Source organism: Mesocricetus auratus, unplaced genomic scaffold, assembly GCF_017639785.1.
Source record: "Mesocricetus auratus isolate SY011 unplaced genomic scaffold, BCM_Maur_2.0 Super-Scaffold_4256, whole genome shotgun sequence".
NCBI lineage: Eukaryota > Metazoa > Chordata > Mammalia > Rodentia > Cricetidae > Mesocricetus > Mesocricetus auratus.
Genome location: NW_024429182.1, coordinates 69,128,590 through 69,141,136, shown reverse-complemented (window position 1 = coordinate 69,141,136; position 12,547 = coordinate 69,128,590). Strand labels below are relative to the sequence as shown.

The 12,547-nt window shown below is 45.2% G+C and overlaps 1 protein-coding gene across 14 annotated transcripts in view; it reads right to left on the bottom strand.

Annotated features, from left to right (window-relative positions):
- Nucleotides 1-12,547, bottom strand: part of Fgfr2 (fibroblast growth factor receptor 2) — a 103,251-nt gene that overhangs the window by 27,793 nt on the left and 62,911 nt on the right. For 5 of the 14 annotated variants that reach the window (XM_040753084.1, XM_040753129.1, XM_040753145.1 and 2 more), the window contains 3 exons: nt 11,880-12,070; nt 10,641-10,788; nt 7,188-7,390 (listed from right to left, as the gene is read on the bottom strand). In XM_040753084.1, coding sequence (XP_040609018.1) covers nt 7,188-7,390; nt 10,641-10,788; nt 11,880-12,070 — 542 coding nt within the window. Of the gene's footprint in view, nt 1-7,187; nt 7,391-9,349; nt 9,495-10,640; nt 10,789-11,879; nt 12,071-12,547 lie in introns of all 14 variants that reach the window. The other 9 variants (XM_040753105.1, XM_040753141.1, XM_040753162.1 and 6 more) reach the window with 3 other exon arrangements.

The following is a 12,547-nucleotide window of genomic DNA, read 5'->3' as shown; positions in this document are numbered from 1 at the left end:
TTTCTGTGTGCATTCAGGACACTCTTTACAGGACCATCAGTTTGGCCCTGCATCACTGAACCCCAAAGTTCCAGAACTAGACTGTCAGGAACCATGATGTGCTGGGACCAGTGAGGAGGGGACACTAATTGGGAAATCCCAGGGGACCACAGTGCTGAATGGTGCGAATGCTGATAAGTGGGATATCACAGCTTCTGTGGCTTGTGCCTGGGGGCTAGTGCTCACCCTGGGGAGGCTTGCAGGATGGGATGCCACCACAGGCGTTTTCTGGAAAGACAGCTAAGGCTAGCAGTGGTCACTTTTGGAGAGAGCGATCAAGAACTGGGAGCAGGGTTAGAAACAGGCCTTATTCCAGAATTTTCTATATCATTTAAACTTTACTACCATGGTCTTCTGTTTCTTTTGTGTTTCAGCAGAAGTTCTTTCTTTAACTAAAATATTATTTGGAATAAAACAAGCATGAACCAAGAAAAAAAGGGATGCATGGGCTTGAAATGACGCCGATTCCAGTTAGAAAATTGCAAGATCCTTGTCTATGACGCCAATTGCAGTTAGAAAATAGCAAGATCCTTGTCTTCACCCCTCTCTTGTGCCACCAGGCTGCTTTGTGATGTTTCCACACCTTCAATGCGCGGAACCAGTGACCAAGGCCAAGCTGTCCTGAGTCTGGTGTGCTACATCCTGGTCAATGGCACCATGTGCTCAAGGCCAGATTCCCAAGTCTCAGTCCCAGTTATAATCCACACTAAGTGCGAGTCTCAGGTCTTGTCCCAGCTCACAGAGCTAGCACGACAGAATGAAGACAGCACAAGCTAAGCGCCTGCTGCTGAGCTGGGACAGCCATTGCTCACAGCTGTGCTGTGTGCGGTTGTTGTGATGATATACAGGGTACACGTCAACTGCATGTCTGATTGGCGAGATGGGACCCTCAGCTGCCAGCCAGGATGGCCCGGGGCTCCAGTAAGCAAGAGATTTAAAACAAGGTAGGAGTTAGAGGTCAGTCCAGGGCAGAGGAAGGAAGGCTATGGGGTAACAACGTCCTGCTGTTGAATATGACTTAGCAGCTACCTCTAATCAAAGAGATTTACCTTCTGGTCTGACATTAACTGTTCTATGGAGAACCTCTGACCCAATGGGAATGAATACCACAGCCCTGGGGCCCAAGTTTACCATGCACATACACCCTCTGCAACAGCGCATCTCCACAAGGTTTTAGTGTAAACATTTTCAAAATGGAAAACAGAGGGGGGAGAAAAAAAACTAAAAATAACATGGAAGAAAAAAACCTTGACAGTCTTTGCTGAAGCCATTGCTATTAAAATATAAGTGTGTTTACATGTGGGAATTTTGTTCAATATAAAGTGCAGGTTCAGATTCAATGTAAAAGTCTGGGAAATACCTTTGTGAAAAAACAGAGAGAAAGGGTAAGAAAACACCCACAGTATCTGAACACAGAGTCTGCTCTCCCTGTCCACAGAGGTACATCTTAATTTTACCTCCATGCATTTTACTACACTTTTAAAATCCCCTCTGGGACTGTAAGTATGACTGGCTTTCTCTTCACTCCCCTTCCTCAGAAACTCAGCCTGTCTGGAGGGCTTGGCAACACTCCGCCAGGGGTTCCCCGAGGAACCCTGTATTTTAGGGGCTCCTTCCCTCTGAATTGTGGCCCTGCCGCCCACCACAGAAGTCATTCGTTTCCTCAGAACCATCATATTACTGATTTTACTTCTCTTTTCAAATTATAACTTCCGTCCTCAGATAATCTTCAATCCTTAATCTAGAAACTTCAATTTTGGAGCCTCCCCTTCAACACGCTTAAAACTATCCCACTGTTAGACGTCACTTACAAACAATAAATGCTAACACTCTAGTAAACGGTTTCCCCACCCACCCAAATCTTGGCAGGCGGTTTTTTAAAAGCCGTGCACTCTTCACAGTCTCCAATTCGGCTGCCTTACATGGCGGGATCTCTTTACCACGTGCCATAAATCAAGCTTTTAACTAAATGTGCTTTTCATATATTTCCACAGTACATATGGGAGATTAAGGGAGGAAGTGGGTTTTCTCCCCATTTCTTTCTAAAGGGCCACCAAGAAATAGCGGTATGTCTTTATTCTGGAGTAAGTTGACACCCAGAGGGGACCTCACAGATGACAGCAGAAGCAGAGACGTGATGGCAAGGGATGAGTCGTGTTTGTCTTTATTCCTGAGGACCGACAGATACCCTTGGACCACAGCAAACCTGAGATACCCTCCGACTCTCAGGCGGTGGATAGAGCCTTCCACATCAGAACACAAGCCCAGGGTGTACATGCTTCTGCCGTAAGTCTAGATCCACACAAGGTCAAGCAGAAGGCCTGCACCATACCAAGCGTCAGGGGACTTTTAGGGGTGGATTTTCCCCCTTCTATAACAAAACCTAGGTAATTACCCGAACTTCCCCTTAATCAACCCCTGCCACCTGCAGATGCCTGAATGGCCTGCCACGGCAATAAAAGTACCTAGCCCAGGAATTCTGATTATATGTAGACCTCATCAGAAAAAGTCCAGGGTAGATCTGGGTCAAAGGGGCTGAGAGAAAAGGCAGGCTAAAGTGGGGGGCAAAGAAGGCGAGAGATCCCTGTGAAAGGGGTGATTCCACTTGGGTCACCCACAATTAACAGTTGTCCGAACATTTTCTAGAACCAGTGTACTGCAACACTGGATTGACATCATCACAAAGGAGATTCCAGATCAAGGAGTAGAGCTGCTGAGCAGTGAGCAAGTCAGAACTTAGTTTGGCTGAGTTTGGTATACTCCAATACCATGAACACATGCCCTCCAATGCCATGAGAACAGACCTGGAATCAAGTATCCCTCCATCCTACCCCCTAATAACTATATGCTTCAAAGGCATGATGAAATTGTTCTCAGGTTTTCTCAGCTACCTTGAGCAAGGCTTCCTCTGTCCCTCTCTACACCCATGCTCCCTGTGACAAGGGACCAATGGAAATAACAAGGCAAATCCCTCCCCTTGGACTCAGGGGTACACAAAGACCGCTTCTCATTGGCCACTGATGGTCCAATTGGCTCACAAAGTGCCTTTTCTCTGGGTTGGCTACTGCCATTTAACACACACCAAGCACCACGAAGTAGAGGCAAGTGAACAGTGCCTACAAGGTGTCCAGTCCTGGCCTTGGAAGGCAGGGATGAATCCTCATTAACAGGGAGATTCCACGAGCTAGCGGCTTGTGAAGTTGCTTTTTTCTCTAAGCATCAAAGTATACAAAAAGTCTCCCAAAATTAATGTTTATTAGAAAAGGCTATAGAGAATTTGATACTGAAAACAAGCAAAAACCTATCTTTTGCCTCAGAAAAATAACATAAAGTGAAATATCTGCTTTAAACAAATTCATGGCAGGGAAGTAAACATCAAGGAGAAAGGGGCTGAGAAGGAGGAGGTTCAGTAGGTAAACAGCCTTCCTTGACCTGAGAGCAATCTCCAGAACCTACATTAAAAAGAAAAAAAAGCCAGGCTGACACTCTGACACTTGGAATTGCAACACAGAGGAGGGAGGGCCAGCCCTGGGGCTCACAGGAGAGACAACCTAGCATAATTGGCTAGTTTCAGGCCAGTGAGTGAGAAACTTTGCACCGAAAAAACCAAAAGGGGGTAGGGAGTGGACTACACCCGAGGTTATCATTTTACCTCAGCACACATCTGTGCACACCTACACACCTACACACCTGCATACACAAATGCACGCACACAGAAAACAACACAACAAACACACCAACTTTTCTTGTTCTAAAACAAAATCAAGGGTGAAATGAGTGGAGAGAGGCTGTGAGCCTCCATGCTGTGAAGGTCAAGAATCAGGGCCAGGAGAATCAAAAGTGGACTCTAGCTGCATCAACTAGGAGCTCAGGCCAACACAAAATGAAGCCTAGCCTCTGAATGCCTGGGAGCACCCATCCTCCAGACATCTGATTACAGGCTCATCTGTCGCCAGGTAAAGGCATGCTTGGCATCCCTGTGGTATTCACTCTGTCATTAACCTATCTTCAGGCCTTTGTGGGACTTTTCCCTCTAGCCACAGCCCAATACCCTCTTTATCCAGATACAAGATAAGCATCTCCTCCTCCCCATATTGGGCTGTGCTTTGGAAAGTCCTTGGGAAGAGAGGTACCACACTCTAGGAAATGCTGGGGTACACCAACACCCTTTCAACTTATTTATACAGAGGGCCTGGTGCCCACACACTTTTCTTATACAGTGTGACCCAGGTGAAACATTTCAAAAGGACCTTGCAGGACATGCTAGGCAAACACTCTACCACCACTGAGCTACATCCCCAGCCCAAGAATCCTAGTTTAGGCCCATGCACTAAAACAATGGCTGGTTTAAGCTATATATCTAAGTAAATGACAATGAATGAGAGAAAAGAGGAGGGAAATGAGAAGAAACCCAAAGTTTTCCTTTGGGTGCACAGGTTATTTGAGAAGAATAGAGTGCTTAGGTAGAGATGGACAGTGAAGAAAGTCAGTTGGCCAAAGAGAGGAAGACATGACGAATGAGTGTTGAGGGGAACTAAAGGGCAACTGCCTGCTTCACATGAAGCAAAGGGAAGAACATTGCAGCAGATGTGAAATTTTTCTTTAAAAGATGATGGAGCCAACAAGATGGCTCAACACTGACAATCCTACCTGTTTGATTCCTGGAACCACATGGTACAAGAAGGCCCTGGCCCCCATGTCAGTTGTCCTCTGGCTGCCGTGCCATGTGCAAGCCCACGTACGAACACATACACACATACACACACACACACACACACACACTCACGAGCACGCATGCGCACACATGCACTACGTAAATAAAAAAAATGTAAGAGGGGTTTTCTTTAAAAGTGATAAGGGCTGGAGAGATAGCTCAGTGGTTAAGAAAACTTGGTGCCAGCAAGGCGGTGGTGGCGCACGCCTTTAATCCCAGCACTCGGGAGGCAGAGGCAGGGGGATCTCTGTGAGTTTGAGGCCAGGCTGGACTGACAGCCTCCAAAACAATACAGAGAAACCCTGTCTTGTAAAACCAAAAAAAAAAAAAAAAAGAGAGAGAGAGAGAGAGAACTTGGTGCTTTTGCAGAGGACCCAAGTTCTATCCCCATCACCCATATTAGACAGCTCAAAACTACCTCTAACTCCAGTTCTAAGGGATTCAATGCCCTCTCTTCAGGCAACCCAACAGCTCCTGCACACATGTATAAACATGCATACACATTAAAGATGAATTTTTAAATTATGAATTAACCATGGGCCAATGGCCTAGCTATATCAAGTTGTAGATTTCTTGTTTCCCCTATTATAAAAACAAATAACTTAAAATAAAGACACCATTCCCTTTATTTAAACTCCCTATGCCAGATTTCTGATACAGATGTTATGGAAGATGAATGTCCAGGGATAAGAGATGAGGAGAGGCTACTGCTTAAAGCCTTGGCAGTACCTGGCCAGGTAAAAATTATCTTGTGATCAGACTCCCTGCAACTCACTAGGCAACAAATTAACTCCAGCCCCATCTTGCTCCTGTAGTGGCCCAAATGACAGTGGTGTCACTCAGACTAGCAACAGCATTCTCAGGGACCAGAAGGAACCCACCAGGCCTCTTTGATCCCCACACTTAACAGCTGGTCATCGGCTGCATCTGACATAAGCTCCAGAGTTTTCCCCAAGCCTCTGCAAGAAACACCTGTTGGAAAGGAGGCTGAAAGGATCTGCTCAGCCTGTCGTGTGAAGCAGGGTTGAGAACAGCCAAGTCTGTGTCCAAGCCACTACTGGCCAGCTGGTTCCCAGAACCTTGTCCACAGAAAGGACCTTGCTAACTGAAGGCCCAGGAAAGGCAGAATTGGGTCAAGCCCAGAGATTCTTAGCATCACCTAAGGAAGTGTTTAAAATGCAAACTTCCAGATCCATTCAAGATCACTGAATAAGAATCTTGGGCTGAGACTAATGAGTATACAATTTTCACAAACACCTCCAGGTTCTACTAAGATGCACAGTGGAACCCAGACAGTGTTGGCCATTTCAGTTTCTACTTAAAAAATAATGACAGTCTTATCACAATTAAGTTCCATATCCTTTCATAAAGATTTATATTCACTCCCACCCCCAGCCCTCAGTCTCCAGAAACAAGCAGAAGAATTCCAACATTTCCTTTCCCATCTACTTTTGAAGGACATTGTTTTCTGGCACAGTGAATGTTTCATCTTGCCTCATCTCCCACAAAGCTAGCCATCAAAGACCAAGTTCAAGGTAAAAGGTAACTTTCTCCCTGTTCCATATAACAGTCATCTTGTCTGGCTCAGTAGTTAAGGAATGCTTGCTGTTATTCTAGAGGACCAGAGCTCAACTCCCACCACCATGTCAGAAAGCCCCCAACTGCCTGAAACTCTAGTACTAGGAAATCTGACATCATCTTCTGGCCTCCACAGGCACCTGAACACATGTGCTTATAACACACACACACACACACACACACACACACACACACACACACACACACACACACACAAAATCATCTTATCACCAAATCCCTAGTCACATCTATAGCCTACGGGCAATAATACGAGCATACAAAGTTATTTTAAAAACCAGACAGATTCAGCCAAAACCCAGTTTAGAAGAAATTGCAGTCTACTCTCATGCAAGCAAACGTTTAGTTGTACCTCCAAACTGTGTGCTTGTCATCTCTACTTAAAACAATAAAGCAAACAAACAAATGAAAACTAGAGTCTCTCTCCTATTAGTGCTGAGTGCTCCATCTGAATATCCAAGCCCATCTCATAAAGAAGCAATGTATCCTAGACAAAAATACCTATTCTTCCAACAGACTCCTGTCCTTGCATCTTACCACCAACCCAGAAGACACTGCCTCCAGAGTAACTGCCCGTCCCACTGAGCAGCTCTGATTTGCACACTGCTGTCCTTTCTTCCTTTAAAATTAGATCCCACCCACCAACCCCAGAGCTGCTTGGAGACTTGAGGCTTTAAGTTCCAAATGCTGATTGATCCTCTACATGGTGGCAAGTTACCTCTACATGTTGAAGCTCACAGAAGTTAAAGTTAGAGGGGGAATCAAAGCACAGGAAAAGATTGAGAGCTGGCTGGGTGATAATGGGGAATAAGTTTCTTCAAACTCTTTATCTACTTTCTGTTACCTGTCTCCGCAGAGGGATGCGCTTGGTCAGCTTATGCACCGCTGGCTGGCTGCTGAAGTCTGGCTTCTTGGTCGTGGTCTTCATTCGGCACAAGATGACTGTCACCACCATGCAGGCAATTAAGAAGACCCCTATGCAGTAAATAGCTATTTCCAAGTAATCTGGGGAAGCTGTGATCTCCTTTTCTCTCACAGGTGCTAGATTTCAGAATTTCAGGAGAGGAACAAATAAGCAGGCCACAGAGTTAGGATACCAGAGGGATGCATCATAGTATATCTCAAGGAATCGCTCCAAAAGACACAATAAATCAATGCAGAAGGATACCCAGATGCACAGCAGCCTGTGCTTCCTGCCTGGGCCTCTCCAAATGCTAACAAGTAGCCAAAGGCTCCTTAGTTTATCACCCCAGGTGGCCACCTTTTCTAGCCTCAAAGGGCATCTGCCCCCAGTGAGTGGCTGATATCAAATTGTAATGGCAGATTACAAGGCCACATTCTGCTAGGCCCCTGAACAGAGCAGGATATCCAGTACACCCACTACAGGCAGGTGTGGCAAGGATGCCGCAAACCAAACCAAACTGAGAACTGCTAAAAAGAAACACATCCACTTTTGTTTTAAGGGGATGGGACAATGCTTTGCTGTTACTAAGGGAGGCACTTCAAAGGCAGGCTCAACAGGTCCCCAGAGGACCACAGCTCCACATGGAGTTCACAATCATCTAGTAGGCTCGTCCAAAAAGTTTTTTCTGAGTCCCTTCATACAGTCCAGAATATTATTCAATTAAACAAACAGATGCATCAACCATGATAGTCACATAAAATATATATGTACATATATGTATGTATATAATACCTAGAACCATTAAAATGCTTGTATATCCAATTACATTAACTTGTTACTGAACCTTTAAAATACATGGTACTGCATTGAGTAGAGACATGACTGATTTAATATGTTCTTCTGTCAGCTATCCTGGTCCTCAAATGGACTCTCTACAAGCAGTGTATTCCCAAACATTTTTATCCTCAAGCTGTATTTCCTTGAGGGGGTAGTGCTGTCAGGCAAATTGTTAAGAAGTGCCGGTTGGGCACTCACAGAGCACAGCATTGCAAGTACAAGCAAGCTCAACAGGAGAGGCGCCTCTGCCTCACGAATAAATACTCACAGAGCAGATTCATAACCAAAGGGGAAGATGGGTGCAATGGTTATTATTTTAAAGCTTATACATTTTAATCAGAAAAACAAATATTTGCAAAGACAGTAGTCAAAACTCTCAGCAGCACACACAGCACAAAATGAAATGATCGATTTATTTTTTTTACAAGCTATAAAACAAGCATGCAGTAGGCATGGTACTCTAGAAACAAGGCATTAATAACTGGAATAGACGAGCATCATGAGCTGCAATGCACGGCCTATGCAGTTTTCCAAAGGAAATGCGAGGCAATGAATGAGGGCAGCGTTTATCAAGAAAGCTGGACTAGAAAAGAAGCATTGGTTAAAGACTTAGATGGGCTTTGTTGATGTTGATTTCTCTAGAAGGCAGAAATAACATCAAGCCCGAGATGGCACACACATGCTCTGCAGAGAAAGCAAACTGAAAGTCCACGCTATTGAGGCATGCAGCAAGCCACCCGATTCCCAAGGTAATACACTGCTTCTGCATATCTGCATTCGAGGTGCTTCCCGGGCACCCCAATATAAATCCATCTGTACTCAAATGAGATGTAAGCAAGATGGACTGAGAGCCATCAAACCACATATGGGATTTTACCGAAGCGTAATTTGCAATTGGGGAAAAATTACTTTGAATTTCACCAAATAATTTTGACTTCCTTCTTAAGAGTGGGCGCGGGGTGGGGGTTGGGGGGGATAGGTTCATTGAGCCACCAGATCAATGATTCACTAAAATTACAAGATTCTCTTGGGGTTTAAAGGTGAAATTTTACTCGACATACAAGTATGGGATTCTCCTTGTATGTGAGTATCTAATGGGGTGGTTTCTTACCCATGGGGGTAATTTTGAACATTAGTTTTCTTGGCATCTTTATGCAATAGATAAAAAGGGGCTATTTCTAAGAACAGAAGCTGTGTTAATTTTACAGCAATCAACCAAGAAAGGAGAAGAACCCACGGAGAGAAAGAGCCGTATGTACCTGGCAGAACTGTCAACCATGCAGAGTGAAAGGATATCCCAATAGAATTCCCCGCCAAGCACGTATACTCCCCAGCGTCCTCAAAAGTTACATTCCGAATATAGAGAACCTCAATCTCTTTGTCCGTGGTGTTAACACCGGCAGCCTAGAAAACAAAGGAAGCAAGAAAAAGGCTAGACATAGGAATGATTGTGGAGGGGGCCTTGGAACCAAGAGGCCTCGTACCAGCAGCTCCAGAGGATACTGGCCATCAGGAGATTCCGACTGCAGCCCATCCACAAAGCCCACAACCGAGAGACACTGAGAGACACTGCCCAGCTCACCTCTGCAGGCCCGTCACCACACCGGCGTCACCACCTAGACATGCATGCAATTGGACACATGGAAAAATGAGCCCACAGAGTTCTCTTTGACTTTGCTTTCATTTGGATTTGGGGGTGGGTTTCCAAAAAGTTTGTTACCCAGAGGGCTAATCTGGGCTCTGGTCCTGTTGGATGCAAACTCCCATTGTGAAAACAGGGGAGGTTCTTCTGTGTGATGGAACAAAACATGGAAGATAAGCTGTGAGGTAGTTAGCTCACACATCCCTCGGGCTCCATGGGAACCAAGGTGGGAGGGTTTCTTAGTTACCAGATTTTGGTTAATTTCTCTCAGGCTAAAATCATCTCATCTTATAGAAAAACGGAATTTTTTTGCTTTCTTTAATATGAATGTCTGTTATGTGACTAACGACAAGTGAAAACTCAAACTTTCGCCTTCAATATCTAGTCACACATTCACTAGAAGATAATCAGCTTCCAGTTTTGGATAGGATCGGGTATGGAATCTAAATAAACAAAAGTTTCATTAGGTGAATCCTATCATGTGAGCATTATTCTACACAACCATTGTAAAAAACAGTGTGAGTCCTGACTAATAATCAGATACTGCAGACTCAACAGGCATGCAAACCCGAGGTTCACATGGTACTCAGACACAGTGAGCATGGAAGTGTGCAGTCCAAACATGACAGACCAGAAAGAAGGGCTTGGAAACAGGGAGGGCGTGGACGATAATCTTCAAGCACTTCGAACACTGTGGGCATTTTTCCATGGCCGCTGGCATGATGCCAGCTGCACCACCAAAGAAAGATCATTATAAATATACCAAGGCCACAAGAGTTATTCTAGAAGCTGCCTGCTGCCTCCCAAAGCACCGAGTCTTTTCAACTTCTATATCCAGTTTTCTTTAAAAAAAAATAATAAAAAAATAAAACCAAAACCAAAACCACAAACACAGAAAGCGTTGTTACCTTGCTGTTTGGGCAGGACAGTGAGCCAGGCAGACTGGTTGGCCTGCCCTATGTAATTGGAGACCTTACATATATATTCCCCAGCATCCATCTCCGTCACATTGAACAGAGCCAGCACCTCTGCATTGGAGCTATTTATCCCCGAGTGCTAGAACAGACATAGGAAAACAATATAACGGCCAACCAGGAAGGACTCGGTGCTGCCTATGGTCCCATCACCAACACACCACATGAGAACAATCTCCATCAATTACTGCTAAAGGGCTGTGGCTGGGAGAAGAACAAAATAAACCGCGTGGTGGAGAACAGCAGTGATCTGATAGGGTAGGGCAGAAAAGGGTGAGCCGTTGGTGGGATGGGTGCAGCTCTCCGGGCTGGTCGTCTTTCTCCAGCACTTTGGATCCTGGGTATTGCTTGCAAGAGAGAAGGCTTTATTGGCTGAGAGTTCTTCGCGAGCCTCCTGTAGCTCCTATGGTTTGCATAGGAAGACTGCTCTTTGCAATTGAGCATGGTAGACGGGCAGTCAGTGGCTTAGAACTGACAACACAGACCTAGTTCATCATGCTGAAGTGGAAGCTGGACCCCAAAATTAAAGAGGCTGAAGCTACAAAAATGGGAACTTGAGGGGGGGGGAAAAAGGATTTCTTCTAATGAGAAATACAAAGAGAAGGAAGTTCTCATTCATTATTTTACAGATGCAGAAACATCCCAAGTTTATTCTCTGGACCACACAAAGATCAAAAGAGGTGAGAGAATTTTTTTGAAAAAGAAAATTTTTTGTTTCTAAAGGGTGGCTACTAAAATTTGATTCTAGTAATAAATATGACATCAGAGATCATAAAACAAACAACATCAGGAATAACATCAGAATAATGTCTAGAGCTTCAGTCGTTTCTATCTACTCCATCCCATTTACTCAGCACACTGCCTCGTAAGTCATACCCTGACCTCAGCCTTAGAGACGTACTTCTGGCTAGCCCACGCTGGCATCTCCTGTAAGACCTCAGGGATGACCAGCAGCTGTATCCTCTGACTCCAAGTGTAGGAACCCTTCCCCTACCCCACAGCCCCCTTCAGAAGTGTTACTAGCAGGCCTAGTGGCTGCTAGTTCCTTAACACTCTCTACTGACTAGTCCATAAAGAGACCCATCTCTGAAATCCAACAGGAAATCAAAGAATCTAGCCGAATCCCCAAGGGAGTCCTCCCTGTTGGTTCCTTGGGACTCAGAAGGTCCTCACCTTCAGGACCTTGAGGTAGGGCAGCCCGTCGGGCCCGTATTTACTGCCGTTCTTTTCAACGTGCTTGATCCACTGGATGTGGGGCTGGGCGTCACTGTAAACTTTGCAGACGAACTCCACATCTCCTCCGACCACCGCAGAGGCATTTGCAGGCAGTCCAGCTTGGAGGATGGGCCTGTGTGGTGATCGCTCTGATAGAGAGAGGCGATGGAGGGGGAGAGAAAGCAATAAATAAGTTGTGTTGTCCAGAAGGCTGTCGAGGAACTCAAGCCAAAAAAGGCCTCCCATCTGCTGGCTGACTCCTTTGGAATAACACAGGGGCCCCATGCACAACACAAACGACTTCAAAGACGATCGCTGGAGCACAACCCTTGTAAAGGGTACTTATTTAGAGAATCCAGAAAAGAACGCATTACATTGCAAGTTACAGACTACCTCATGAACGGGGGAAATTCTTTATTTCACAATCTGAGAGACAGATGGAGCTGGTGAAGGACACTTTCTTCACTTATTTGGCTTGAGATAATGCTTAGATTCACTTTAAACACAAGCTAGACATCCGGGCAAGTGACATGGCTGGCTCTTAAGGTCACCCTGAATACCAAAAGAGGTTCTTCTATGTACAATCTCTCCTACATCTTTGCTAAGATGGTCTGGGAACTCTTGTA